At 35.9% G+C, this 26,268-nt stretch overlaps 1 protein-coding gene across 2 annotated transcripts; it reads left to right on the top strand.

The window, feature by feature from the left end:
• The first annotated feature begins 34 nt into the window (after positions 1 to 34).
• LOC124640060 (alpha-mannosidase 2) lies at positions 35 to 25,842 on the top strand. Of its 2 annotated transcripts, XM_047177661.1 has the most exons (21): positions 35 to 274; positions 552 to 685; positions 6,132 to 6,413; positions 7,132 to 7,279; positions 8,913 to 9,087; positions 9,469 to 9,770; positions 10,408 to 10,493; positions 11,353 to 11,453; positions 12,147 to 12,324; positions 12,790 to 12,974; positions 13,499 to 13,672; positions 14,075 to 14,339; positions 14,758 to 14,930; positions 15,572 to 15,790; positions 16,275 to 16,452; positions 16,913 to 17,071; positions 17,686 to 17,838; positions 18,192 to 18,314; positions 18,668 to 18,859; positions 22,198 to 22,308; positions 23,350 to 25,842. In XM_047177661.1, exons 2-21 carry the CDS (start codon positions 560 to 562, stop codon positions 23,509 to 23,511), a joined length of 3,492 nt encoding a protein of 1,163 aa, XP_047033617.1. In that variant the 5' UTR covers positions 35 to 274; positions 552 to 559; the 3' UTR covers positions 23,512 to 25,842. The 2 variants fall into 2 exon arrangements, with proteins under 2 accessions (XP_047033617.1, XP_047033618.1); XM_047177662.1 differs by lacking the exons at positions 14,758 to 14,930; positions 15,572 to 15,790; positions 16,275 to 16,452.
• The last annotated feature ends 426 nt before the right edge of the window (positions 25,843 to 26,268 follow it).

Genomic DNA, 26,268 nt, shown 5'->3' with positions numbered 1-26,268 from the left:
TCGTTTAATAAACGTTCATTACTTTTCAATGTACTTAGGTAGATAGTAGCTGCGGTTATTTTTGCTTTGAGCTGTTTACAAACCAATTTCACATATTCGATAGCAAACCATATATGACATGTGTAAATTTAGTGCCAACACCGTCGTCGTTATCTATCAATTATTTAGCACTAAACGTCATAATAAGCGACATATATTTTTTAAGTGGTAAAAGAATTATGTTTTCGTGTCATAAAACAGTATAAACAGCCAGAATTATAACTGCGATAGCAAGGTAATTATTTGTTGTTATTATCAATGTTGTTGGAATATTACAATTAATAGTTTACCGGCTTCTTGGAAAGCAAATGTCGTGGACGCCTTACGTGTTTCTACTTCGGTTCAGTCGTGTATTTTGGCTGTATTTTACTGCAAGCTTATTGGTAAAGAATTTTAACGATCATCTGAAGTTCGCTTCTAGTTATCAAAACAAAATTATGTACTTTTGTTAGTAATAAGTATAGAACTCGTCATGTTGCTGCGTCCGATTACATTGTTTTTTTATTTATTAGGTAGAAAGATGAGGATCAGAAGATTATCAGCTGTGTTTTGGACAACATGCATAATTGCGTTTATTTTTATATTGTATGTGGTGACCGATTTGAGTTTCAAATTGCCAAGCATAAAACCAGCACCCGATGTTGATGTAAGTATCTTTTGTAACTAGTTACAAGTTACTTTCTAATCTTATTGAGCATAATGATGTCTATATTATTGTATGTTATATTGTGTGATTCTTACTCTTGAATAGGTCAGCACACTCACCAGAAACTCTGTGAGTCATCTATAATTTATGTTATGTTATTTAAATCATCTTTGGTATCACAACATCACTACTAGGCACATAAAAGGTCATATTTTTTTAATAATTCTTTAACAAGCTACTCTAAGCCTGTCAATAGTTGAGTTAGGAACAACATGGTATTGAAAAATCTAATATGTAAAAATTGCCACACGTAAACAAGGTTCTTATCAAAGCAATAACGTTGTACAAACTATACAGTTACCTATTTCCACTTAAAATTGGCATTCTTTAAAATTCATTATTATTTAGTTGGTATTCTGAAAATAAAGTGTTCTCTTTTTTTCAAACCTTCACAAGTAAGTTCTTTTACACATTTACCGGCTCTTTCACACGGCAGTCCAGTTTTTTGCAGGATCCCGTTTGATCGCAAAAGATATTATATGCTAGTGTTCACATGAGCAAACCGCATGTGTTAGATTTTGATACATAATAGAGCAATTTAATGTATTAGTTAATTATTGAAATCCCAAGAATAAGTGTAGAAAGCAAGGAATAAACATAAAGGTATAAAAAAATAAATAAAACATTTTCTATGATCAATATCAAATCGAAATGAAAAATCATTTATTCAAACTTGGCTGCAAAACAGCACTTTTAGAACGTCAGGATTTTACAATAGACAGCCCCCAAAACGCCCACCCTTCACCACTTCCTATGTGTTTTTGCTGGGAAGAAGAAGTGGTGGAACAAACTCCCCAGCAACACAATTCTGTCTGTATGGTTATAACCCATTAAAAGATAAATCATATATATCATAAAGAAATAATTCCATATGGTAACCCTATGTAATACAGCATAAATATATCTTAAAGACATGTATAAAGCGATAGATCACTATACATTTTAAACATCAGCACAATAATACATAAAACGACAATTACAATAATCACATCACAGTAAGAAAATATAAATCAGGAAGAATACTTAACTTTCGTGAGTTGTCTACACCTCAACGTCCACCAGAAAAGTGCCATGACTATTTTAAAACATTATTTCGAACAGTCATACTATCCCGCCACAATTGACCAATCACAGACGAGTAAGCTTTATACACAAATAACTAAATTCACAATTGAAATAAACTAATTTAAACACACCAAATCTTATTTAAAACTTATAACGATAATTTTAATATTTATTTTATCATTAAACATGTAAGATTTTAGATATAAAATTTAATGAACATAAAACAATTACATAAAGGTACCCTCGTTTTCATGTGCGTTTACAGAGACAGTAAAAATATTCAATATTTGACATTTAAAGTTCGTTTACAAAGATAGTTAAAATCAAGAAATATACAATAATCTAACACGGCCATACTGACCTGTACTTCGCTCTCGAAGTACCTCTTTACGAAACAAATTATTATTTCTTTACAAAACAAATTATTTCTTTACAAAACAAATTATTATTTCTTTACAAAACAAATTATTATTGGCACAGCCACAGGCACAGCCACAGGCACAGCCACAGGCACAGCCACAGGCACAGCCACAGGCACAGCCACAGGCACAGCCACAGCCACAGGCACAGCCACAGGCACAGCCACAGGCACAGCCACAGGCACAGCCACAGGCACAGCCACAGGCACAGCCACAGGCACAGCCACAGGCACAGCCACAGGCACAGCCACAGGCACAGCCACAGGCACAGCCACAGGCACAGCCACAGGCACAGCCACAGCCACAGGCACAGCCACATGCACAGCCACAGGCACAGCCACACATTATTCGTTAATACAATGATTTTATATATAATCGATTTATTTTTAAGCAACTAACAAAATAAACAACAATCATTACAAAAATATATAAATGTATATCATTCAGACTCATTATCATCAACGTCTAAATTTATTCTTAGCACTAATAATATTTCGTGAATTACCTAGACCCCTCAAAGTATACCTATCATTAGGAAGAATACAAATTATAGTATATGTACCATATGATTTTGATTGATATACACAGCACATTTTTATTTAGGTTATTTTAGCTAAATATATACAGACTTAAACTACTTATCTTTACAACATACAAAAACTAAAAATAAAATACTATATACAAAATATATATAAACATAAAACACATTGACAAATACCTTATTTCCAATCTCAAAATTTGTAGTATTTCGCCTACAAGCATCAAAACGATTTTGAAATTTAATGGCCTTCGATTGAAACCGATGTCGTGCTAATTCTCGATCTACCCTGACATCAATAAGTACTAGGTTCAGAAACATTAACATCATTAAGGCGAGAGTGAATTGATGGAATTTTGGCATTACAGCCAATAAGTAATCGAATTGGAGTAAAACCGGTTGATTTTTTAACAGTTAAGTCTGAACCTTCTACAAACCGCTTGGCCAGTCTGACAAATGATTACAAGCCGTATTCAACATAAACCACTGTAGACACAACGTTCGATCCAACCAAATCAAAGCAGACCCTTTAAGGGCCTTACCTGGCTTAGCCACTGTTCTTAAGCTACTCCAGGTGAGATCCTTGGCGACCGTTTCAATGTTGTTGCACCACCTGGTAGCACCGTTGTCGCTTTTTTTTTCAGATCAAAGACTGGAAGCGCCACATCATTATTTTGATTTAACGATTGTCTCAGTATCCATCCTGAAACAAGGCCATATGTTAAAAAAATATAATTGAGGCAGGGCTATCCCACTTCTGATGTTAGGTTTTGATACATAATAGAGCAATTTAATGTATTAGTTAATTATTGAAATCCCAAGAATAAGTGTAGAAAGCAAGGAATAAACATAAAGGTATAAAAAAATAAATAAAACATTTTCTATGATCAATATCAAATCGAAATGAAAAATCATTTATTCAAACTTGGCTGCAAAACAGCACTTTTAGAACGTCAGGATTTTACAATAGACAGCCCCCAAAACGCCCACCCTTCACCACTTCCTATGTGTTTTTGCTGGGAAGAAGAAGTGGTGGAACAAACTCCCCAGCAACACAATTCTGTCTGTATGGTTATAACCCATTAAAAGATAAATCATATATATCATAAAGAAATAATTCCATATGGTAACCCTATGTAATACAGCATAAATATATCTTAAAGACATGTATAAAGCGATAGATCACTATACATTTTAAACATCAGCACAATAATACATAAAACGACAATTACAATAATCACATCACAGTAAGAAAATATAAATCAGGAAGAATACTTAACTTTCGTGAGTTGTCTACACCTCAACGTCCACCAGAAAAGTGCCATGACTATTTTAAAACATTATTTCGAACAGTCATACTATCCCGCCACAATTGACCAATCACAGACGAGTAAGCTTTATACACAAATAACTAAATTCACAATTGAAATAAACTAATTTAAACACACCAAATCTTATTTAAAACTTATAACGATAATTTTAATATTTATTTTATCATTAAACATGTAAGATTTTAGATATAAAATTTAATGAACATAAAACAATTACATAAAGGTACCCTCGTTTTCATGTGCGTTTACAGAGACAGTAAAAATATTCAATATTTGACATTTAAAGTTCGTTTACAAAGATAGTTAAAATCAAGAAATATACAATAATCTAACACATGCAGGATCCTGCAAAATGCTGTTCCCGTCGATTTGTGCGATTCGGTTTTGTCACTTGAAACTTGATCGTTCGTCCAGTAAAAAGCGGGAATCCTGCAAAAACGGACGCTGTGTTCACACGTAGTTCAGTTTTGCAGGATACAGTAAAATGCCGGTCCCGCAAAACTGGACTGCCGTGTGAAAGGGCTGTACATCATTTTTTATTTTGTGATTTTCATTTTTATTTATCTAAAACAACTTCATTGATTTTATTTATAAAAGACTATGATGTTTTCCCATGGCTTCACCCACATCCTGTGGGAATACTGTCCAAACCTAGATAACATATAGCTTATGTTTCTCAGGAAGAGTCTAGTTTTCCAACAATTAAAAAAAAAATAAACTAGTTCAGTAGTTTTGGAGCCTTAAGGATACTATAAAAAAATGTTTCGTCTTCATTATATTAGTATAGATTATTAGGCCCTATAAGTCTGGTTTGTGTCACCAAATTTTAATTTGATGCCCACTTTATTCTCAAGCTATTTATTAAAGGTATTGTTTCATCTTGTTATGTGCAATGTTTATTTTAAAATCAATAAGAAAAAATTTATTTATGTATCAGGTGCAATAACAAATAGAATAGAATAATTTATTTGCCATAAACATGTGCACAGTGTTTGATTTGACTCAAAAAAATTCCCTATGCTGTTTGTCGCATAAATGAATCAAGGAATGTGTTTAAAATGGAAGAGTAGAACACCCACGTGTCTATTTCATATACTTTTTTTTTTATAAAAAATAATATCAATTTCATAACTTTGACCTAGAAAAATCTATAAAGAAATTGTGTAAGCGTAACTAATTACGATAAATATATTTTTTTGATATACATAGTTCCATGAAGGATCATTTGGCGCTTATTCCCCAGTTTTGATTTTTGAATTATCACCTTTGGTCACTGAGTTATTATTACTTTTTCAGATTTTTGTTTTTATTTTTTTTCCCTTAAATGACTTAAAAGTGCGGCTTGTGAGTAGCACACAAAGATTGTTCTCAATTAGGTCTATCGTTGATAAAAAAAATACGTTCCACTATCGCGCTTGGGAGTTATTGAATTTCAAAATTGTATGTTAGGGTTGTCACACAACTTGACCGTTGACCGTGGACCTTGATGTTTAGTTCGATTGTTTTCCTATATTATTTTTAGAGTTGATTAATTTCCTTTATTACAAATCTACAAGGTGTTGATTTGCATTTGTGCCATACGTCAGGAGGAGGACCTGAAATACGTAAATAATCGATTGGAATTACAGTAGACGGGAAATCATTTTAAACGCATTCCTTGATTCATTTATGCGACAAACAGCATAGGGAATTTTTTTGAGTGAAATCAAACACTGTGATGTGTATACAAAAATACACACGCAGGTGCATGTTTGTAAGATGGTACAATTGAATATGTGCTTAAAAACATGTTTGCCGTTTGCAATGGCATGCAAATATTTGCTAAATTATATTATAAACATATCCTACTTAAAATCTAATACTTTTTCAGCGAGAAACTCTTTAATATTATAGTAGGTATGCTCTCTGTAAATAAATGTGGTCAATTAATTCTCCATAGTTCCATCTACTAAATAAATAATAAATAATCTTTGAGAATAAAATAACACTATATAATAATATGTACCTGATAAAAGAAAATCCATTCATTTTAGACAAAATGGTCATCATTTGAATCCAAGCTGCGTCACATAGAGAATGAATTAAACCAGCACCATGTAGTTGTCGGAGAAATTAAATCTGCCGTGGACCAGATGGTGGAACAGTCTCAGGAGTACCATCCTCCTCAGAAGAGGCCCAAAGAGATTGTGTACCGGGAACCGCAGAAGGCTAAAGAAGTTAAGGCTGTTGGAGATGAGCCACCGAAGATGAGAGTTCCATTCAACGAGTCTTCGTGCCCCATACAGAAGTTATCTGTACCCAAAACAGATATACAGGTACTATTTTATTTAGAACTAGCTATTCCCTAGGCGGAGCACTTATTGTGTACTTATGCTAGTTACTATAGAGAGAATGTTGCCCAGCAGTTGGACAACTCAAGCTAGAAGAAAAAAAATACAATTGAACCATTAAAATTGACAAACATATGTTAACATATTGATGCAGCCACGTAAAGTACTTGGTATTTATTGATAAGTTATAGTAACATAACTTTTCGTAACTCTAGTAAGAGTTGCGTGAATGAAAAATGAGCCTAACTAAAAATTCATGCTTGTATTTAATTTTAAATTAATGTCAAAGTGAAATTGATTCCGATAACAGTAGGTAGGTACTTTATTCAGTAGCATTTTTTATCTTAAGCCAATCAGTTGTATTAATAAGGCAATTATAAAGATAAAATCGCAAAATGTTGTATGTAGTATGTGAGCGTGTGTGACTCGTATGTCGCCGTAAAAATACAAATACAGTAATTTTTTCACAAAACTTTTGAGACTGCAAAGTATATGGATATCAATTTAAAGTGTGATGACATTTTTTTTTGCTGGCACAATACGTTGGTAGGTATAGATAGTACAAAAAATTGCTACTGTAACATTGATTTTTAACCGACTTCCCAAAATGGAGGTTCATTCACAATCAACTTTAGTTCCATACTATTAAGCGGTATTTTTATTTGTCAAGGTGCCTTAACTTTTTTGTAAATAATTGTTTTAGATGCTGTCAATGTATGAGAGAATCTTATTCGATGATCTAGACGGCGGAGTCTGGAAGCAGGGTTGGGAAATAGATTATCAAGAGGACCAGTGGAGTCAGAAGAATAAGCTTAAAGTTTTTATTGTGCCACACTCGCATAATGATCCAGGTAAAAATCTACTATTTTTTACATTTTAAGTCAAAATAAAAGTAAAGTTTTATGGGTAAGTTAATTCAAGATCATCATCATCTGCCTAGCCTTTTCCTCCATCTGCCTAACTTTTTTGATATATAGAAATTAAATTACCTATGTTGAAAAAAGTGGTTCAGTTATGGATATTTAGAAATATTTCATTGTCCATGTACATTTGTCATTTTCAGGTCAGTTTCAGCAGTCGTATAAATAAGAGGATTAATAAATATGTAAGCAAAATTAATAAATGTATACATATGCCGTAGGTATATGAAATAAATGAATTTGTATAGGCATGTATTTGTTTGTTTGATTAATTTCTTTTACACTGTACAAGATAAGGTGGTCTGTTATCATGTAGTCTCGCACAGCAAAATTAGGCATTCAGATATTAGGTAAAAAAACTAAATCTGTACTTATAATAAATCTGTAGAGAGGTCAATTCTGTACATTGAATATATTTTCAAAATAACTATCAGGGGGTAATTAGTGATCGATACTGATGCCAAAAATGCAATTAGTAAAATTTTTGTCTGTCTGTCTGTCTGTATGTTCGTTATGGAAACAAAAACTACTGGACGGATTTTAACGAAACTTGGTACAATTATTCTTCATACTCCTGGGCAGGTTATAGGATACATTTCATCACGCTACGATCAATAGGAGCAGAGCAGTGAAGGGAAATGTTTACAAAACGGGAAAAGTTACTCCATTTTTTAAGCTTTCGTCGCGTGTGCAGCCTTAATGGTTAAAGCTATATAAAAAGCATGTATAACGGAAATGTTCTCCTTAAAATTATGCAAAATATATCCCACGACAGCATATGTCTATCTTTTATGGTTGACTCACAATAACACGTGTAACTTCCGATAGCTAAGCAGTTAAGAGTTTTCTGATTACATTTGTCTACTCTGACGTTTATAACACTCTCACTCATCACAATGGGCTATGTACGCATATATTTAGATAATTGGCTAGGCTGGTGATTATTATTTCTTCCTCTCTTTGCACAAAGTCCAAATCTTAGGCGGAATCGCTGGCAGAAGCTAGTAATTAAATATGTATGTATTATCGTGTGACGAACAGTACATATTATGTAAATATTGTTTATTTAATATTCATCTGAAGGAAAGATTAAGTAAATTCGGTTGAGGAAAATTTTAGTTAAAACTAGAATTTGCGATTGACTGACCATGAACGAGTTTTTTACAATAGGTACCTCTTATGTTTTTACATCTATCCTTTCTTTTTGCCTATCTATAACTATCATATCACACAGAGAACAAAAACGTTGTCATTCCATGCTACATGCTTCCAAGCACCTTCTGCAAACTAAACGAAGTAAAAATAATCACATGATGCGGTTGTGAAAAAAATTAAAAAAGAAAACTTTTACAAAAAGAAAGTCCGACTTCAATTTTAACCTAAAACCTTTCCTAAGTCTGGCAAAAACTATCTTGAAAACCGCATAAATTCGGTTTAGCCAAACCTGCAACAATCGCGCACAAGCATACAAACAGATAAAACTGAGATCCTCCTTTTTTTAAGTCGGTTTAAAATCCGTCATACGATTCAGAGAATATGAAATGATGTTGACAAAACATTACAGGCTGGATAAAGACTTTCGAGAACTACTACAAGACGCAAACGCGCGCGATATTCAACAACATGGTGGAGAAGCTATCGGAAGGCATCGGGAGGAAGTTTATATGGGCCGAGATCAGCTTCCTGTCGCTCTGGTGGAATAGTGATGCTACAGAGAAGGATAAGGCTGCGTTCTTGAGGTATTTATGAAATAACTTACTAGGGAAAATGATCCTAATAGAACAGAGAGAACGCCGTTTCTCTCGCGAAATTTTCATTTGATTCAGTAATAAATGACAGGTTATAATGATCATCAATCTTATAATTTAGTATTGTTTGTACACTGTTGGTAATAGAGATCCCCCAATATAAGCTTTATATACTGTCACCGTCGTATATACTGTCAACTAGTGTCTACATTTTTTTTCTTATTGCAACCAAAACTCAGCCATCATTTAATGAAACGGTTAGTTTTTGCGTCCGGAGACACGGCTGCTACGCGTCGTAATTCTTTCGAAAACTACCAGCCTTGATTACCCTTAACACTTTCACACACTTACATGACTTATTTTTCTTTGCAGCCTTCTAAAGTCAGGCAAAATAGAAATTGTGACAGGCGGTTGGGTGATGAACGACGAGGCTAACTCCCACTGGCTTTCCATCATTCGTCAACTGACCACTGGTCATCAATGGCTTATAGATAACATGGGCTATATACCTAAGAATGCTTGGGCCATCGATCCGTTTGGTTACTCTAGTACCCAGCCGTATTTGCTCAAGTTGGCTGGCTTTGAGAACTCGGTAATACAGAGGGTGCATTATAGAGTGAAGAAGGAATTAGCTTCTAATAAGCAGTTGGAGTTTAAGTGGAGGCAGTTGTGGGGTATGTTCTTTTGTTATTTTGAATCTTTGTAATGTGTTTTTCTAATATTTGGAGTCAAAATCATCATCCTCCGAGCCCGTTTCTCGTCGGCTTTCTGTCTAACTGAGTACCAGTGCTTTACAAGGAGCGACTGCCCTATCTGACCCCCTGAACCCTGTTACCCGGGCAACCCAATACCCCTTGGTTAGGCTGGTGTCAGACTTACTGGCTTCTGTCTACCCGTAACGACTGCCAAGGATGTTCAATGACAGCCGGGACCTACAGTTTAACGTGCCATCCGAAACACAGTCATTGGTGTCTAAGATACACTTAGAAAAGTTGCATTGGTACTTGACTGACTATTTGGAGTCAAAATATAGTCCCTAATTTAGATGTCCTCGAAAGTCAAATGGATCCTTCAAAAATAATATTATAATTTGCTGTACTGAAATTTCATCAGAAACAGTTCAACAATTTAAAAACGAGTTTTGTTTATAAATCGCATGGCCTATTTTTACGCTTCCCCTCTCTCTTCCTATTGCCAACCAAATACAATAGCATTTGTGAGATTTCACAGTTTATACATACATACTTCATTTCCACTTCTATTGAAAAACCTGTTCCTAATCCCAATAATTCAATAGGTTTTGTTTTGCAGACGGTGTCGGCAAAACGGACATGTTTACACACATGATGCCTTTCTATTCTTACGACGTACCTCATTCCTGTGGACCTAATCCTAAGGTTAATTAACTATTTATCATAATACGCACTTGAAGCCCAAGTTTACCAACAACAAAACGTTTTTAAGCAAACAGTTGTTTTATAAAGAACTTGTGTAACTTGGGCTTAAATATACTTAGCAAAAATTACTGCACGCATATTTCTGCTTCTATTTAAATCCCTTTTCCGAGCCTTTTCCCAACTATGTTACGGTCGGCTTCCAGTCTAACCGAAGGCAGCTGAATACCAGATTTTTACAAGGAGCGACTGCCTATCTGACCTCCTCAACCCAGTTACCCGGGCAACCCAATAACGCTTGGTAAGACTGGTTGTCAGACTTCTATCAGATTCAGAGTTGTCTGATTTGCTTCTATTTACATCATCAGTACTTTGTTGTCATTCTAGAATGCTTCTTATTACCATAGCAATAAGGTCATGTAAATATAAGGTGCTTTATTATTACCTGCCAGGACTTGAATGGGGGGTAGTATTGCGTTTATAGATTACAATAGTAAAGATAAATAATTGATTATTTATCATATTTCTTTTTCATACCAAAAAAAATAATTTTTTAGTTTAAAACCATCCAGTAGAGTTGTGCGTTGCCACTTTTGCAGAACAGATAGAAAGAGATAGCAGTTGTTTTCATTGACGAAGCGACACTCCGCGCGTAGTTTATGAACCACGTTATGCAGAGTAGAGCCAATGTTAATTTAACTTGTTTAATGTCTCAAATTGAATCGACTGTTCCGGGGAACGAAATTTCTTCACTATTGTAATCTATAAAGGCAATACTACCCCCATTTAAGTCCTGGCAGGTAATAATAAAGCACCTTATATGTAGTAAGTTATGTTGTATTAAAATCTGTCTTGTTTGTAGGTGTGTTGTCAATTTGATTTCAAAAGACTGCCGGGTAACGGAGTCACTTGTCCGTGGGGTGTAGCGCCACGAAAGATCACTGAGAAAAATGTACAAGAAAGGTAAAAAACAAATAAATATTAACTTATGAGTAATATTAGTTTATAAGTATTGTAATGTTATTTTTTTATATAGCTTGTACTTTTGGGCTCCAGTTGCCTGAAATAAAGAAACATAAAATAAATAAATACGACAGTGTGCAAGGTAAATTCGTTATTGATATAAAGCTAAAAATAATAAGGCCAATACAAGGAAATTGCATGACAAAATCTGTGTCAATCGACCAAATAATTATAAACAATCCCTACTTATCATTCCCTATTATACATTGTAACAAAAACAAAAACAGTGTTATTACAAAGATTGTACATGTTTAAAAAATATGGGAATATTTGGTTAGACAATTGTTAAAGCACTGCTAAATTTTGCTGTATTAACACCAATAGAATAACTAATATTTCAAATGAGTCTATGATTTTTTTATTTCCTTTATTTAGGCTATGCTGTCCGAGTGCTGGGGTAAAGCCATAGCTAAAGATGGAAATCTTTCTTTATCCGTCGCTGTTTGTGACCAGTATATGGAAACTGTCTAAAAACCGTCTTACCACAAAAACTTTTCAACGTCAGTTTAACACTTGTCTAAAAACATGTCAGATTATGACGTTGAAATAAGGTCCATTTTGCAGCGACACATTTTTTAGACAAGTGTTTGACACATGTTTAATTTTTTGTAGTAAGACCAAAAATATTTTCAGGGCCCAAACAATTCTAGACCAATGGCGTAAAAAGGCCCAGCTGTACAGAAGTAACGTGGTAATGTTCCCGCTCGGGGACGACTTCCGGTACGACCGGTCCAACGAGTGGGACAATCAGTACCAGAACTATGAGATACTCATCGATTTCATTAATAATAATGACGCTTGGAATGCTGAGGTACGTTTTGTATTTTGGTGAATTATTCCAATGCTAGATCTTCCCTGCGATTCCATCAATTTCCCGAGAGAACCACTTCCCGCAAGTGCATCAAAAGTAGCCTACGTCTTTCCTCAGACTCTTGACTATCTCATCATATGCCACGATATTTTCCAATTATGTTGAAGTTGGCTTCCAATCTAACGGGAGGCGGCTGAGTACCAGTGTTTTACATGGAGCAGCTGCCTATTTGACCTCTTGACCTAGTGACCTAGGCAACCTGGATACCTTGGCAAGACTAGCTGTGAGACTCCCTGGTGAATCTGAATACCCGTATCTTCTGCCAATTTAACGTGCCTTCAGTTACTCATTATGATATTAATGGTCACTCATCCATAGGCAGACTGCGAGCATGGGCTTAACCTTATGATGAATCGACTAGTGCGGCTGTAAAAAAATGTTGAACTCCAAAGTCATATTTTTCAGGTTCAATTCGGCACTCTCCAAGACTACTTCAAGGCGGTTCACGCAGAAGTCAAAGCCAGCGACTTCCCCGTACTGTCGGGAGATTTCTTCACTTACGCTGACAGGAACCAGCATTACTGGAGCGGGTATTACACGTCCCGGCCGTTCTATAAGAACATGGATAGAGTGCTGTTGGCTTATGTCAGGTAAGATTGGCATATTGAGTATTTATTATATTTGTCAGACAGGCCACCATTAAGAATGTTGCATTTCGGTAGACATAAGAGTCTATATACAGGGACGATTTAATCCCGTAACAACATGATTCTTTTCTTTACTGATAGTGACACAGTACCTTATATTTAATTTTCCCTCAGCCTCAGCGGACTATGAGTCATTATTTCTAATCGCATCGGTATAGAGAATTAAATAACTGATTCCTAAAGGGTAGGTGTCGCCGCTGGCAGGCCGTAATATTGCAGATGTTTGGGTAAACGATCAAGTATTGCAGCTTATCGGCTGCATTACAAGCGCTGGCTTTCCATCATGGAAGCACAAATTTCCTGCTTGTATATTGTGCCGGTGGCATCCGCTCGGCATAAGTCTGCCGGCAATGTGAGTAGTTGCGGCACTTTTCGAACGTCAAAAGAAAAGAGCCCTCAAAACGTGTATCTCACATGTTTTTTTTGTTTTTGTTATGGCAGTTATCCCATTTTGTCATGATTCACAGGGCAGCAGAAATAATAACAGGTCAAGCTTGTTCGGCGGGCGTGGTGTCGAACATAATGTCCCTGCAACTTCGAGACCGCGTGGAGCAGGCGCGGCGGGCGCTGGCACTGTTCCAGCACCACGACGGCGTCACCGGCACATCCCGGGACGACGTGCGGGAGGACTATGCTAAGAAGTCAGTAGGATTTACAACTCAAGCACTGATAAAAGTACTGAAAGTCCGCCATCGTACAAAATGTGCAGAAAGTTTTGAATAAATAAATAAAAGTGGTGGACAGGTAGCTTAGAATTTGAAGAAGGTCATATGCTACTTTTTATCCCCATCCGGGTCTAAATTGAGAAAGAGAACTTCATATCACCTCAACCACTGGGCACAATGTTATTCAACTACCGGCAGCAACGATGAGTTGCTTGCTGGCAGTCAAGGAAAGCATTCCCGGAACGCAAAGAGGGGTGTACAATGGATGGGTTTTTTTGGGACCAGAATTATCTCCATGATATTCCAAAAATTTTAACACCATAAAAAAGAAGACTAATATTACAAAAAATGTACTAATTATTTTTATTAAAATTCCAGATTACTAACAGCAATAAAATACAGCCAATCGGCAATCCAACAAGCCGCTTACTACCTTCTCAACCAGCCGTTAATAGTGGACCAACCTCAAGAAGACATTTACTTCGACGTGGACGACATCTGGCGGTCTCATGACGAGATTCCGACCAGGATCACTATAGCTTTGGATGCGGTATCACCTTCGAGAAGGATTGTGCTGTATAACGCGCTGGCTTTTAAACGGCATGAGATTATGACTTTGTTGGTGTCGTCGCCGCATGTTGAGGTGAGTGAAACAATAAAAAATAATGCAGATTTTATTTAAAATGGTTAAGATTTAAGGCACTTAGTCCGCCAATGTACCAATTTTGTACATAAAGTATAAATAAATAAATAAAACTTAGTTCTTATCTTGAAGATTGACATAGAGCGTGAGAGATAGGGACAAAAGTAAAAATAGTGTAGTTAAGAATAAATGAATAAGAATGATGACCCGTTTATATTTCAGCCAGGCTATTAAGAGTCATAAGGTGAACCAAATTTTTGAGCATTGTAGGCTATTTAACATATAATTCCTCACATTTTAGGTAATGGTTCTAGATACAGCCCCTTGGTTAATTAAATCAATCTTTTCTGTTTTCTGAATTGAGTACCCCCTCCTCTTTGGGAAGTCAATAAGTAAAATATGATTATCTTTTCTCCAGCTGTTCGACCCCGAAGGCAACCCAATGATGGCACAAATATCTCCAGTAGTGGCCGGCGACCGACGCCTTGCCTTCGCAGCCAATAAGTACCAACTGTCCTTCCCAGCCGTCGTGGAACCTTTAGCTCTCACTGTCTACACTGTGGCACTTAGAGATAGCACTAGGCTTAATAAGTAAGTATACTTTGTTAATAAGTAGTAGGTTGAAAGAGATGTGGCCAGTAGTAAGACCTTGCATTCGCGGCCAACAAGTACCAACTGTCCTTCCCAGCCGTCGTGGAACCTTTAGCTCTCACTGTCTATACTGTGGCACTTAGAGGCTTAATAAGTGAGTATACTTTGTTTAGAATAGAATATTTTTTATTATTGTTTATTGGTAGAAGGTTAAAGAAACCTAGTTGTTGATCCCAGTTACCCAGCTGTTAATTCCAGTTACTGCCAATCTACTGGTTCTCACTATCTACTAGGTTTCATAAATATATTTGAAATATTGGTGGGGATATTATTCATTATGTTGCCAGTGTTGAACTGGCAAAATTCGCCACGTACAGTTGAAGAAACTATACAACACTATGAGGCTTGAACAAGCGTTATACGAGTCGGTATTATTCCTTGTGCACCACACACAAAGAACACGTCTGATAGGCACTTACATTTTATTGAAAAACTCAGTTTCAGCAATAAATTGTTTCATAGGTTTCTGTGTAAAAGGTCGTAACAAAATTGAAAACCTTAGTTAAGTACCTATTTTCGTCAAATGGTCAGAACATTTTTGGTCACACCTCCAACTTTATTAACACCATCTTCTTCCCCAGATACACATCCTACTCTCGCGTCCGAGTGTACAACGCAGACTACTGGACAGTGGACCTACCGAAGATGTTCCCCATAGAGCAGCCATCAGCCCGTCTCATGGAAGACATTACCATACAAGCCGGGAACAGTACGAGAGTGGTGGCCACTATGAATGGGCTGATTAAGGCTATTGTGTCACCAAAGGGCACCACTGTGCCTGTTCATATGGATTTTGCGCAGTGAGTTTTTGTTGTCTAGGTTTTAGGAGTTAAAAGGGTGTATTGTCTGGTAGTTCATACAAAGTATTTTATGCCAAAATTCCACTTAGATGTTTGAAAAGCTAGGAAGAGATACATACATTTTCGTGGCTTAATTAGAACATTTTCAAAAGACTATTTTACTTCCAATGTATCTATGTATGCAAAATGTGGGGGTGAAATCTTGCCACTCAATTTTGAAGCTTATATCTTTTTAAGGTTCACTTGAGTACGACTGCTTTATCTTGAATGCTGATTGTATGTTATAATCCTGATTTTCCAAATTTTGCGAAGTAGCTTATGGCGTTACCTACCCCTTATTACCTACCTATTTTGGTTAAATGGATTAATATATTTAATTTGGGATATACCTTAGTGTTGTATACCCTACTGACTAAATCGTGCCTTTGTGTTAAAGTTGTAATATTTTACATACAGACATATATATTTATTATTTTTCCCCTAGATACGACAGCCAGCGCGGCAAGGACAACAACAGCGGCGCGTACCTATTCATCCCGTCCGGCCCCGCCACGGACTTCAAGCCCGACGCCTTCCCCGAGATCGTGCTCACGGAGGGCATATACAAGGCGACCCTGTATGCAGCGCTCAACTCGCCTAAAGCCGCCGATATTGTGTTAGCTGTGAGTTCATTTATAATACGCTATATTTAATTATAATTTATATTGAATGTGTTGAAATTTATGTTTAATAAATTGAATAATATTATGTATATAGGATTCCGCGTGATCATGATGACAATATAATATTATTAACGCGAGTGTAACAGAGACAGGTAAAAAATAGTCAACGTACGAAATTCTTTCGATTCGAAGAGTCGGAGCATATTTAATTTCTGGCTCTTTTTTAGTGTTTTCAATCTTGTTCACAAATGTCAAACTTCATAAGGTAATTGAATTGATATAAGTAAGAACAAATTATTGAATGTGTGCTAAACGCAAATTATTCAATATGTCATTGAAAACAGATGAAACTTCCGATTCCGCCTGAAATCACTGGAGTTAGCTAGCAGTCATAAGACCTCATTCACTTCCCTCTTAAGTACGTGTAAACTTTTTAATATAACATTGTGTTTCCCCCCAGATCTCGGTCCACAACAATCCCTCCCTCCCACATAGTGAAGTAGAGATCAGCAACACGTTACTGATAGACCCGGCAGTGGATGACCTGGAACTAGCACTGCGCCTGCGCACCGCCGTCAAGAATGGAGACGTCTTCTATACAGACCTTAATGGCATGCAGGTTAGATATTATATGTGGAGCTGAGAACAGAGGAACCGTTAAATTTATTTAACGTTTTCCAAAAAAAACGCTGACTTCAATCATCTACCTAAAACTTTCTGCCAATTCTGACAAGTACTCTGCTAAAATTATTGAAAGAAAAAATGAAAATAATCTATATAAATAAAAATGAATTGTTGTTCGTTAGTCTGATTAAAACTCGAGTACGGCTGGGCCGATTGAGCTGATTTTGGTTTTAAAATGTTTGTAGAGGTCCAGGGAAGGTTTGAACGATACGAAATTCGCGGGATCTGCTAGTTGATAATAAATTTTTGAAGTCGGTTAAGAATTTTTATGTCATTTACACATACGAAACTAAAGAATTATCTTGTATTAAAATCACATGTATTGCCGAATAGATTCATATAATAAATTATTTAATTAGAGAACACCATTATGATCAGTTGTGCTGTACCACGGTATTTGATTTCGATCTTATATCCAAAGGTTCAAACTTATTAGACCAGATTTCATTGCAATTGTGACAAATACTACTGTACGTATCAGCCTTGCATAAATTATACCTTATTTTCACAATCCTATAAAAATATTTACTTATTTCCCTTCTCCCGCAGATGATAAAGCGTCGCTACTTCGAGAAGATTCCACTACAAGCGAACTTCTACCCGCTGCCGGCTGCTACGTATATAGAAGACGACAAGTTTAGATTCACGGTGCTAACGTCGACGCCGCTAGGAATGGCTGCGTTACAATCCGGACAGATTGAGGTAAGACAACAAACTTCCCTTTTTAAAACTTACATCAGGAACAGAAAATTCAATTTCTATTAACAGAAATTTGCATGAGTTTTGCTGTTACAGGAACACTCGCATTTAATCAAAGAATATTCTTCCCAGGATCGGATGTTTTTTTATTACCAAACAGGGGTCTTGAATGAGATATGAAAAAAGCTTGTAACTATACTATCCCCCTACTATTAGATTGTGTTGTGTTAACGTTTTCTATAAATTAAAGTGTTATTGAAAACCCAGTACAGCCTACGTACATTGCAATACTTTTATTGACGTCAAAAACAAGTTTTTTTTTTATGCAATTGTAAAATGTGTATTTTCTCATCCAGATTATGCAAGACAGACGACTGAGTCGAGATGACAACAGAGGTATGGCGCAGGGTGTCCTCGACAACATCAGGACCAGACACACTTTCAAGCTTATTATTGAGAACGCTAAGAAAACTTGTGAGGTAAGTCAAAGCAAAAGAAAGACTAATCACGAATCAAGACGTTGGTTGTCAAATTAACATGAGATAGCTCTAAAATGACATGGTGAGGGCTAGATAGCTCTACGATTATATCAAACTAAAGTTGAATCGAAGTAATCTTAAAGCGCGTGTGTTCGAGCGTCGTAGTCAGTGAAAAAGCTGCGGATGAATCTCAACAGCCCGTTGTAAGATTGTCCACGTGTGTTTTCGCTTGGTTTGCTCCATGCTCTTTCACATTCTGTGATTATTTGAAAGACCCGGTAAAAAGCCAGGTTTCGGACTCCATAGTTCCTAAACTAGCCACTCTCAAACGCAATTTTTGTTTAAAATTCCAGAAGCGAACCCCATCAGAACACCCGTCAGGACAGCTGACACTAGGAGCTCACGTATCCCAGCAGTACCTGCTGCAGCCGCTGATCGCCATGCACTACAGCAGCAAGCAGGACGGCCGCGTGGGGTATTCCCGCGCCACCGCCAACCACGCCGACCTCGTGCTTGCGGCCTTCCACTCGCATGTCACTGCTAAGGTGAGCACGTTATTTATCATTCATACTTCACTACATAATATAAAACAAAGTCGCTTTACTGTCCCTATGTCCCTTTGTACGCTTAAATCTTCAAAACTACGCAACGGATTTTCATGCAGTTTTTTTTAGCAGTTTCAAGAGGAAGGTTTATATGTATAATAACATACATTAAATAGTGGGGAAATACTGTTATCCCATGCGAAGCCGGGGCGGGTCGCTAGTACAATTATATGGTTTATATCAAGCACAAAAAACGATAAAAAGTAACTAATGTTTTGAAAACCTTAACTTTCAAACAAACAAACAAACTCTTCAGCTTTATAATACTAGTATACATGTACACTATGAACTCCCCTATGTATTTCCTTATGTACACTCTAAGAACTCCCCTTTGTATTTCCTTATGTACACTGTATGTACTCCCCTATGTATTTCCTTATGTACACTATGAACTGCCCTATGTATTTCCTTATGTACACTATGAACTGCCCTATGTATTTCCTTATGTACACTATGAACTGCCCTATGTATTTCCTTAGGTACACTATGAACTGCCCTATGTATTTCCTTATGTACACTATGAACTGCCCTATGTATTTCCTTAGGTACACTATGAACTGCCCTATGTATTTCCTTATGTACACTATGAACTGCCCTATGTATTTCCTTATTTACACTCTATGTACGCCCCTATGTATTTCCTTATGTACACTATGAACTGCCCTATGTATTTCCTTATGTACAGTCTATGGACGTCCCTATGTATTTCCTTGTGTACACTCTATGAACTGCTCTATGTATTTCCTTATGTACACTCTGTGAACTCCCCTATGTATTTCCTTATGTACACTATGAACTGCCCTATGTATTTCCTTATGTACACTATGAACTCCCCTATGTATTTCCTTATGTACACTATGAACTGCCCTATGTATTTCCTTATGTACAGTCTATGGACGTCCCTATGTATTTCCTTGTGTACACTCTATGAACTGCTCTATGTATTTCCTTATGTACACTCTATGAACTCCCCTATGTATTTCCTTATGTACACTATGAACTGCCCTATGTATTTCCTTATGTACACTATGAACTCCCCTATGTATTTCCTTATGTACACTCTATGAACTCCCCTATGTATTTCCTTATGTACACTATGAACTGCCCTATGTATTTCCTTATGTACACTATGAACTGCCCTATGTATTTCCTTATGTACAGTCTATGGACGTCCCTATGTATTTCCTTGTGTACACTCTATGAACTGCTCTATGTATTTCCTTATGTACACTCTGTGAACTCCCCTATGTATTTCCTTATGTACACTATGAACTGCCCTATGTATTTCCTTATGTACACTATGAACTCCCCTATGTATTTCCTTATGTACACTATGAACTGCCCTATGTATTTCCTTATGTACAGTCTATGGACGTCCCTATGTATTTCCTTGTGTACACTCTATGAACTGCTCTATGTATTTCCTTATGTACACTCTATGAACTCCCCTATGTATTTCCTTATGTACACTATGAACTGCCCTATGTATTTCCTTATGTACACTATGAACTCCCCTATGTATTTCCTTATGTACACTCTATGAACTCCCCTATGTATTTCCTTATGTACACTATGAACTGCCCTATGTATTTCCTTATGTACACTATGAACTCCCCTATGTATTTCCTTATGTACACTATGAACTCCCCTATGTATTTCCTTATGTACACTATGAACTGCCCTATGTATTTCCTTATGTACACTATGAACTGCCCTATGTATTTCCTTATGTACACTATGAACTGCCCTGTGTATTTCCTTATGTACACTCTATGTACGCCCCTATGTATTTCCTTATGTACACTCTATGTACGCCCCTATGTATTTCCTTATGTACACTATGAACTCCCCTATGTATTTCCTTATGTACACTCTAAGAACTCCCCTTTGTATTTCCTTATGTACACTGTATGTACTCCCCTATGTATTTCCTTATGTACACTATGAACTGCCCTATGTATTTCCTTATGTACACTATGAACTGTCCTATGTATTTCCTTATGTACACTATGAACTGCCCTATGTATTTCCTTATGTACACTATGAACTGCCCTATGTATTTCCTTATTTACACTCTATGTACGCCCCTATGTATTTCCTCATGTACACTATGAACTGCCCTATGCATTTCCTTATGTACAGTCTATGGACGTCCCTATGTATTTCCTTGTGTACACTCTATGAACTGCTCTATGTATTTCCTTATGTACACTCTATGAACTGCCCTACGTATTTCCTTATGTACACTATGAACTGCCCTTTGTATTTCCTTATGTACACTCTATGAACTCCCCTAGGTATTTCCTTATGTACACTCTATGTACGCCCCTATGTATTTCCTTATGTACACTCTATGTACGCCCCTATGTATTTCCTTATGTACACTATGTACGCCCCTATGTATTTCCTTATGTACACTATGAACTGCCCTATGCATTTCCTTATGTACAGTCTATGGACGTCCCTATGTATTTCCTTATGTACACTATGAACTGCCCTATGTATTTCCCTATGTACACTCTATGTACGCCCCTATGTATTTTCTTATGTACACTATGAACTGCCCTATGTATTTCCTTATGTACACTCTATGTACGCCCCTATGTATTTTCTTATGTACACTATGAACTGCCCTATGTATTTCCCTATGTACACTTTATGAACTCCTCTATGTACTTCCTTATGTATACCATGAACTCCCCTATGTATTTCCTCTATGATTTTGGTAAAATCCCTCCTTAATGCATGTCTTCCCTCTATAAAAGAGGCTTTAAATAAACTAACTTTAATAGGTACTTCTTTTTAATTTGATAGTCATATGAACGCGCCATTTTCTTTTGCATTTAGTAATTTCCTCCATGAAGTTGGATGAAATTATTCTTTTTTTATTGTTTTGGTTCGATTTTAAATTTCATTCATTTATTCATTACATTTTTAAACTGAGTTTTTAAATAAATAATTATTGTAATAATAATTTTAATAGGATATTTTTAATTTGACATGTGCGTCCCATTTTCTTAATCTTAGTAATTTCCTCGATGAGGTGGGATGAAAAGATACGTGTTGCGTTCGAGTGCAAAGATTTTTCACCTTGTGCTCTTTTGATTCCCTCGCTATCGCTCAGGTTCTAATTTTTGAAACACTATCCTTACTTACTACTTACTATCCTTCGCTGGCTCGGTCATCAAAATTGAGCCCGCGGGTAAAAAGCAACTTAGCACTCTTGATACACAATTAACTATTGTTCAACTTAATTAAAGATATATATTTGTTAACAGAATAAAGACGGCGTGATGCACGGCATGGGCATGACGCTGCAGCGAGTGTACCTCGAGCACTGCTACGGCAGCCCTGAGATCTCCAAGTGGTACCAATCGGGAGATGAACAGGTAATAATGCGAATTACTTACTAGTATTATAAATACGTTGTCTGTCGCGTTTTTATGCTAAAAAGGCTGAACCGATTTACTCGTTACACTGAAATTAAACTAAAACCTGTGTTTACACAGTGCTATTTACGCGGTTGCGAGAAGTTGTTCTCCCGGGGGAGGGGTCATGGAAAAAAAATAAAAATAAAGGACAATGCTCAAAAAAAACCCAAGCCCGGCGCAAACGAAAAGTAACTCAAATTATAGGTAATAATAAGTAATGAACTACTGCATAGGAGGCATCATCGAAATCAATGGCTAAATGTATGAAATTGCAATTTGATTTTTTAAAGGGGTAACATGAGCAGCTGGGGCTTATAGTTTAATTAAAGTGCTATCTGAAACAACAAACAAGTAATATGGCAAGTAGTTAATAAGCTTCTCCAAAATGATAAATCAATACCGAAGTACAGGCTGCAGCGCCCACGTCATCGCGTCATGAGCGTTTTACATTACTTAGGGTGGGCTAGACATGAGGAACAGTTCGCGCATCCCGCAACATTTTTGGATCATCGTCGTGTTAGAAATAAAGAATCGATGACTTTTAAGCATTATTATTAAAATGAAAAGTACATTCATATCGTGTTTTAGTTCATCATCCTGTGTTTTAGTAAAAGTAGGTAGAATAGTGGAGAAGTTGCCATAAACATGTCATTATGTACACTCTGTATCTGTTTGCTGTTCCTTTTACTAATACATTATGTTACCTCTAAAATCTCGAGTAGCAATGTACCGCAGATGTTAACATTCGAATAGCAATTTCACGCATATAGCCACTGATTTCGATGATGCCCCCTATGTAATATTTAATTACTTATTTTTACCTATAATTTGAGTTACATTTCTTTTGCGCCGGGCCTGGGTTTTTTTCTCATACTTCATCAGCATTGTCCTTTATCAAAAATAATGTTACTCCCACTGAGGTATAAGTTAACAATTTTTTTTTAGTTTGAAAAAAATAAAATTGTAGCATTATTTTAGCACATGGTTTCATTTTTACAGCTGCCAATATCGGATTTAGTAGATGTATCTGCAGAAAACGTATACGATAGTTCTCTAACATTCGTGAACGTGCGGAACCCGTTACCGAGCGGCGTCGTCACGCTCTGCCCCATGGAAGTGAGATCCGTATTCATAAACCAGACTCTTAATAAGAAATACTAGTTATCTACAATAGATGTGAGAAGGAAGAAACTCGAATTTCGTCGATTGAACGCACTTGATAACTTAATGTAAGTGTTTAATAGGTACTCAAATATTAGGTAACTGAAATTCAATATCTTGAGATAAAAACATACATAGGATTCTTTCTTGTTACTACATATATCACCTATGATTTTGTAACTACTCAAATGAATCATTATTTACTCAAATAAACTTAAGAATAAAAAGACAAGAAGCAGTATCGAAATGCAATCAATAATTGTCTTAAGTTTTTCAATAATTATTGTCGTATGTATTAAAGTTAATGAAAGCGTAACATATTACTCTTAGGAGATTGGAAATACAACATTTCGACTGAATGTTTAACTATTCATAATTAAATGTAGACGTAATTGTAACTTTTAAATAAACTGTGTATAATGTTGTCATGTAATGACGACCTATGTAATATTTGGTTGAAATCAACCTAATGGTTATTTGGCACAAAAATGCTCATATGTATAATCTCAGTTCTCGTCTATTTTAAACGAATTATAACAATTTCCCCCAATGATGAAAATGGCATTCGCTAAGGAATCGTTGCGAGTTTAACTGGATTGTCCGTGAATGATAAATGATGATGTAATTTTTATTATGCGGTTCGTCTAAAATTGCCCCAAATTACAATATGAATTGTAAATTATATAAAGACGAATGTTAAGGTACGTTTTGAATGTGAGTTGTCCACTGCAACTGTCGACCGCACTTGCAGCGACTGCATGAAAGCGGTCGATGTCTGAGGGTGACTTCACGTGCTGCTGCCGCTCCGATCCAAAACGGTTTCATGTGAATAAATACGAACCAGTAGTGGAGATGCGGCCGATTTAATGCAGTCGAGGTATGTGCTAGTCGGCAGCTGCAGTCGGCAGCTGGCATTAAAAACGTACCTTTTTGTATAATACTAGGGACAATATTTTATTTTATATTGCGTACGGTTGTGTGGATCTAAATGTTTACCACTAACTAAGAAATATTTATTTAGTTTATAAGCTGACATTGTTTTTATTGCAAATATTTTTGTGTAATATATATTTATCGGATGTCACAAAATGATATTAAAGAAGAAAAAAAAAACGTTATTTTTAGGTTTATGTAGTTTTAAAACCTCCACTATTTTTGATTTTCGGATCAAGAACTTAGGGTAATGATGTCCCATTTTTTGGATGTGTGTAGGGCCACTCACAAGAACTTTACAATTAAATAAAATGCGTGCAATTGATAGTGGCTAGGAAATTGTTTATCAGCTGTGAATTTGTGAATGTATTTTCGGATATCCTAAGTTAATTATGTATGTAGCTACTAATTTCCTCTAATTAAGAAATCACTGTTTATTACCATCGTATACACAATACTGCCAAGTTGAGTTACAACTATGTACTAAGTGGTCGCTATTAGCCAGTTGTCTAATGTTAAGATTTGTATATAAGCGCACGTGAATACTTAATAGTTCACTATTATGTAACGTATATATTCATCACTAGCTTCTGCCAGCGGTTTCACCCGCATCCCGTGGGAACTACTTCCCGTACCAGGATAAAAAGTAGCCTATAGCCTTCCTCGATAAATGGGCTATCTAACACTGAAAGAAATTTTCAAATCAGACCAGTAGTTCCTGAGATTAGCGCGTTCAAACAAACAAACAAACAATCAAACAAACTCTTCAGCTTTATAATATTAGTATAGATGTATTTATTTGTTATACATGTCATTTAATATGGTGTAATTAGGGATGTACCTACGCAAAATTGTTCCGTCGACGTTATTTAGCGAAAAACTAATATATAATTGTTTATTTTTTTCTTTTTAAAGCACAAATGATTGCAGTTATAATTTAATTCATATTATAAGCGTATTCCTAGGCCGAATTTTGACTTATTAAAAAAGGTCACGTCAGGAAGCTGCTACATACATTTGTTGCAATTTGATATTCCGTCTAATGTAACTCAATACAAATTAATGAAATTATTGTAGATCTCAATAACCCAATAATGGCTCGAATACTTAAACATCATTTTATGCGGTGCTAAAATCACAATTAGCGTAACAACAATGGAGTAAAAAAAAAACTCCCTTTTTTTAAAGAAAATGGCGTTTACGTGTTCGGCCACTAAGATATGTAAGAAAATCACGATTTTAATTAATTTTAAAAATACGTACTCCATGTACTTTTATCTTTGAACGTTTTATCTATGTAAAATATTAGTGAGATTTGTATTATACTGATTATCATGCATTTAAATGTAATTTGAAAATATCGTTGTAAATATAGGAGACTGTGTTGAAATGGATTAATTTGTTGTTTTATTTTAAACCTTGCTATTTTGAAATCTGGTATGTATGTATGTACAAGTTTCTAATATTCTTTATCATCTCATATCATTCGAAACATCAGGGTATCGTTGGATGTATCTTGTTTACCCCAGCGTTTAAAAAAAACAACAGTTGTATCGTTTTATTTATTGAAAACTTAACATGGTATAGTAAGTTCAACTCAGTCTTGCGCGCGGCCTTATGTGTGGGTAACCCTTGTACATACACAGTGACTTTGTGTGCGTGACAAGAGGTACAGTCGGGTACAAATACAGTTATTTAGGGGTTACGGCTGTTTAAAGAAAAACAGTTATTACGTAATTTAATGTTTATTTATTTATAATGATTCTGAATCGCTACTTGAAAAATCAAATGATGAATTTTCGGATTCGCTACTCTCACCGAGGT

This window comes from Helicoverpa zea, chromosome 20 (assembly GCF_022581195.2).
Source record: "Helicoverpa zea isolate HzStark_Cry1AcR chromosome 20, ilHelZeax1.1, whole genome shotgun sequence".
NCBI classification, from domain to species: domain Eukaryota; kingdom Metazoa; phylum Arthropoda; class Insecta; order Lepidoptera; family Noctuidae; genus Helicoverpa; species Helicoverpa zea.
This window is presented reverse-complemented; position numbering and strand designations above follow the sequence as displayed.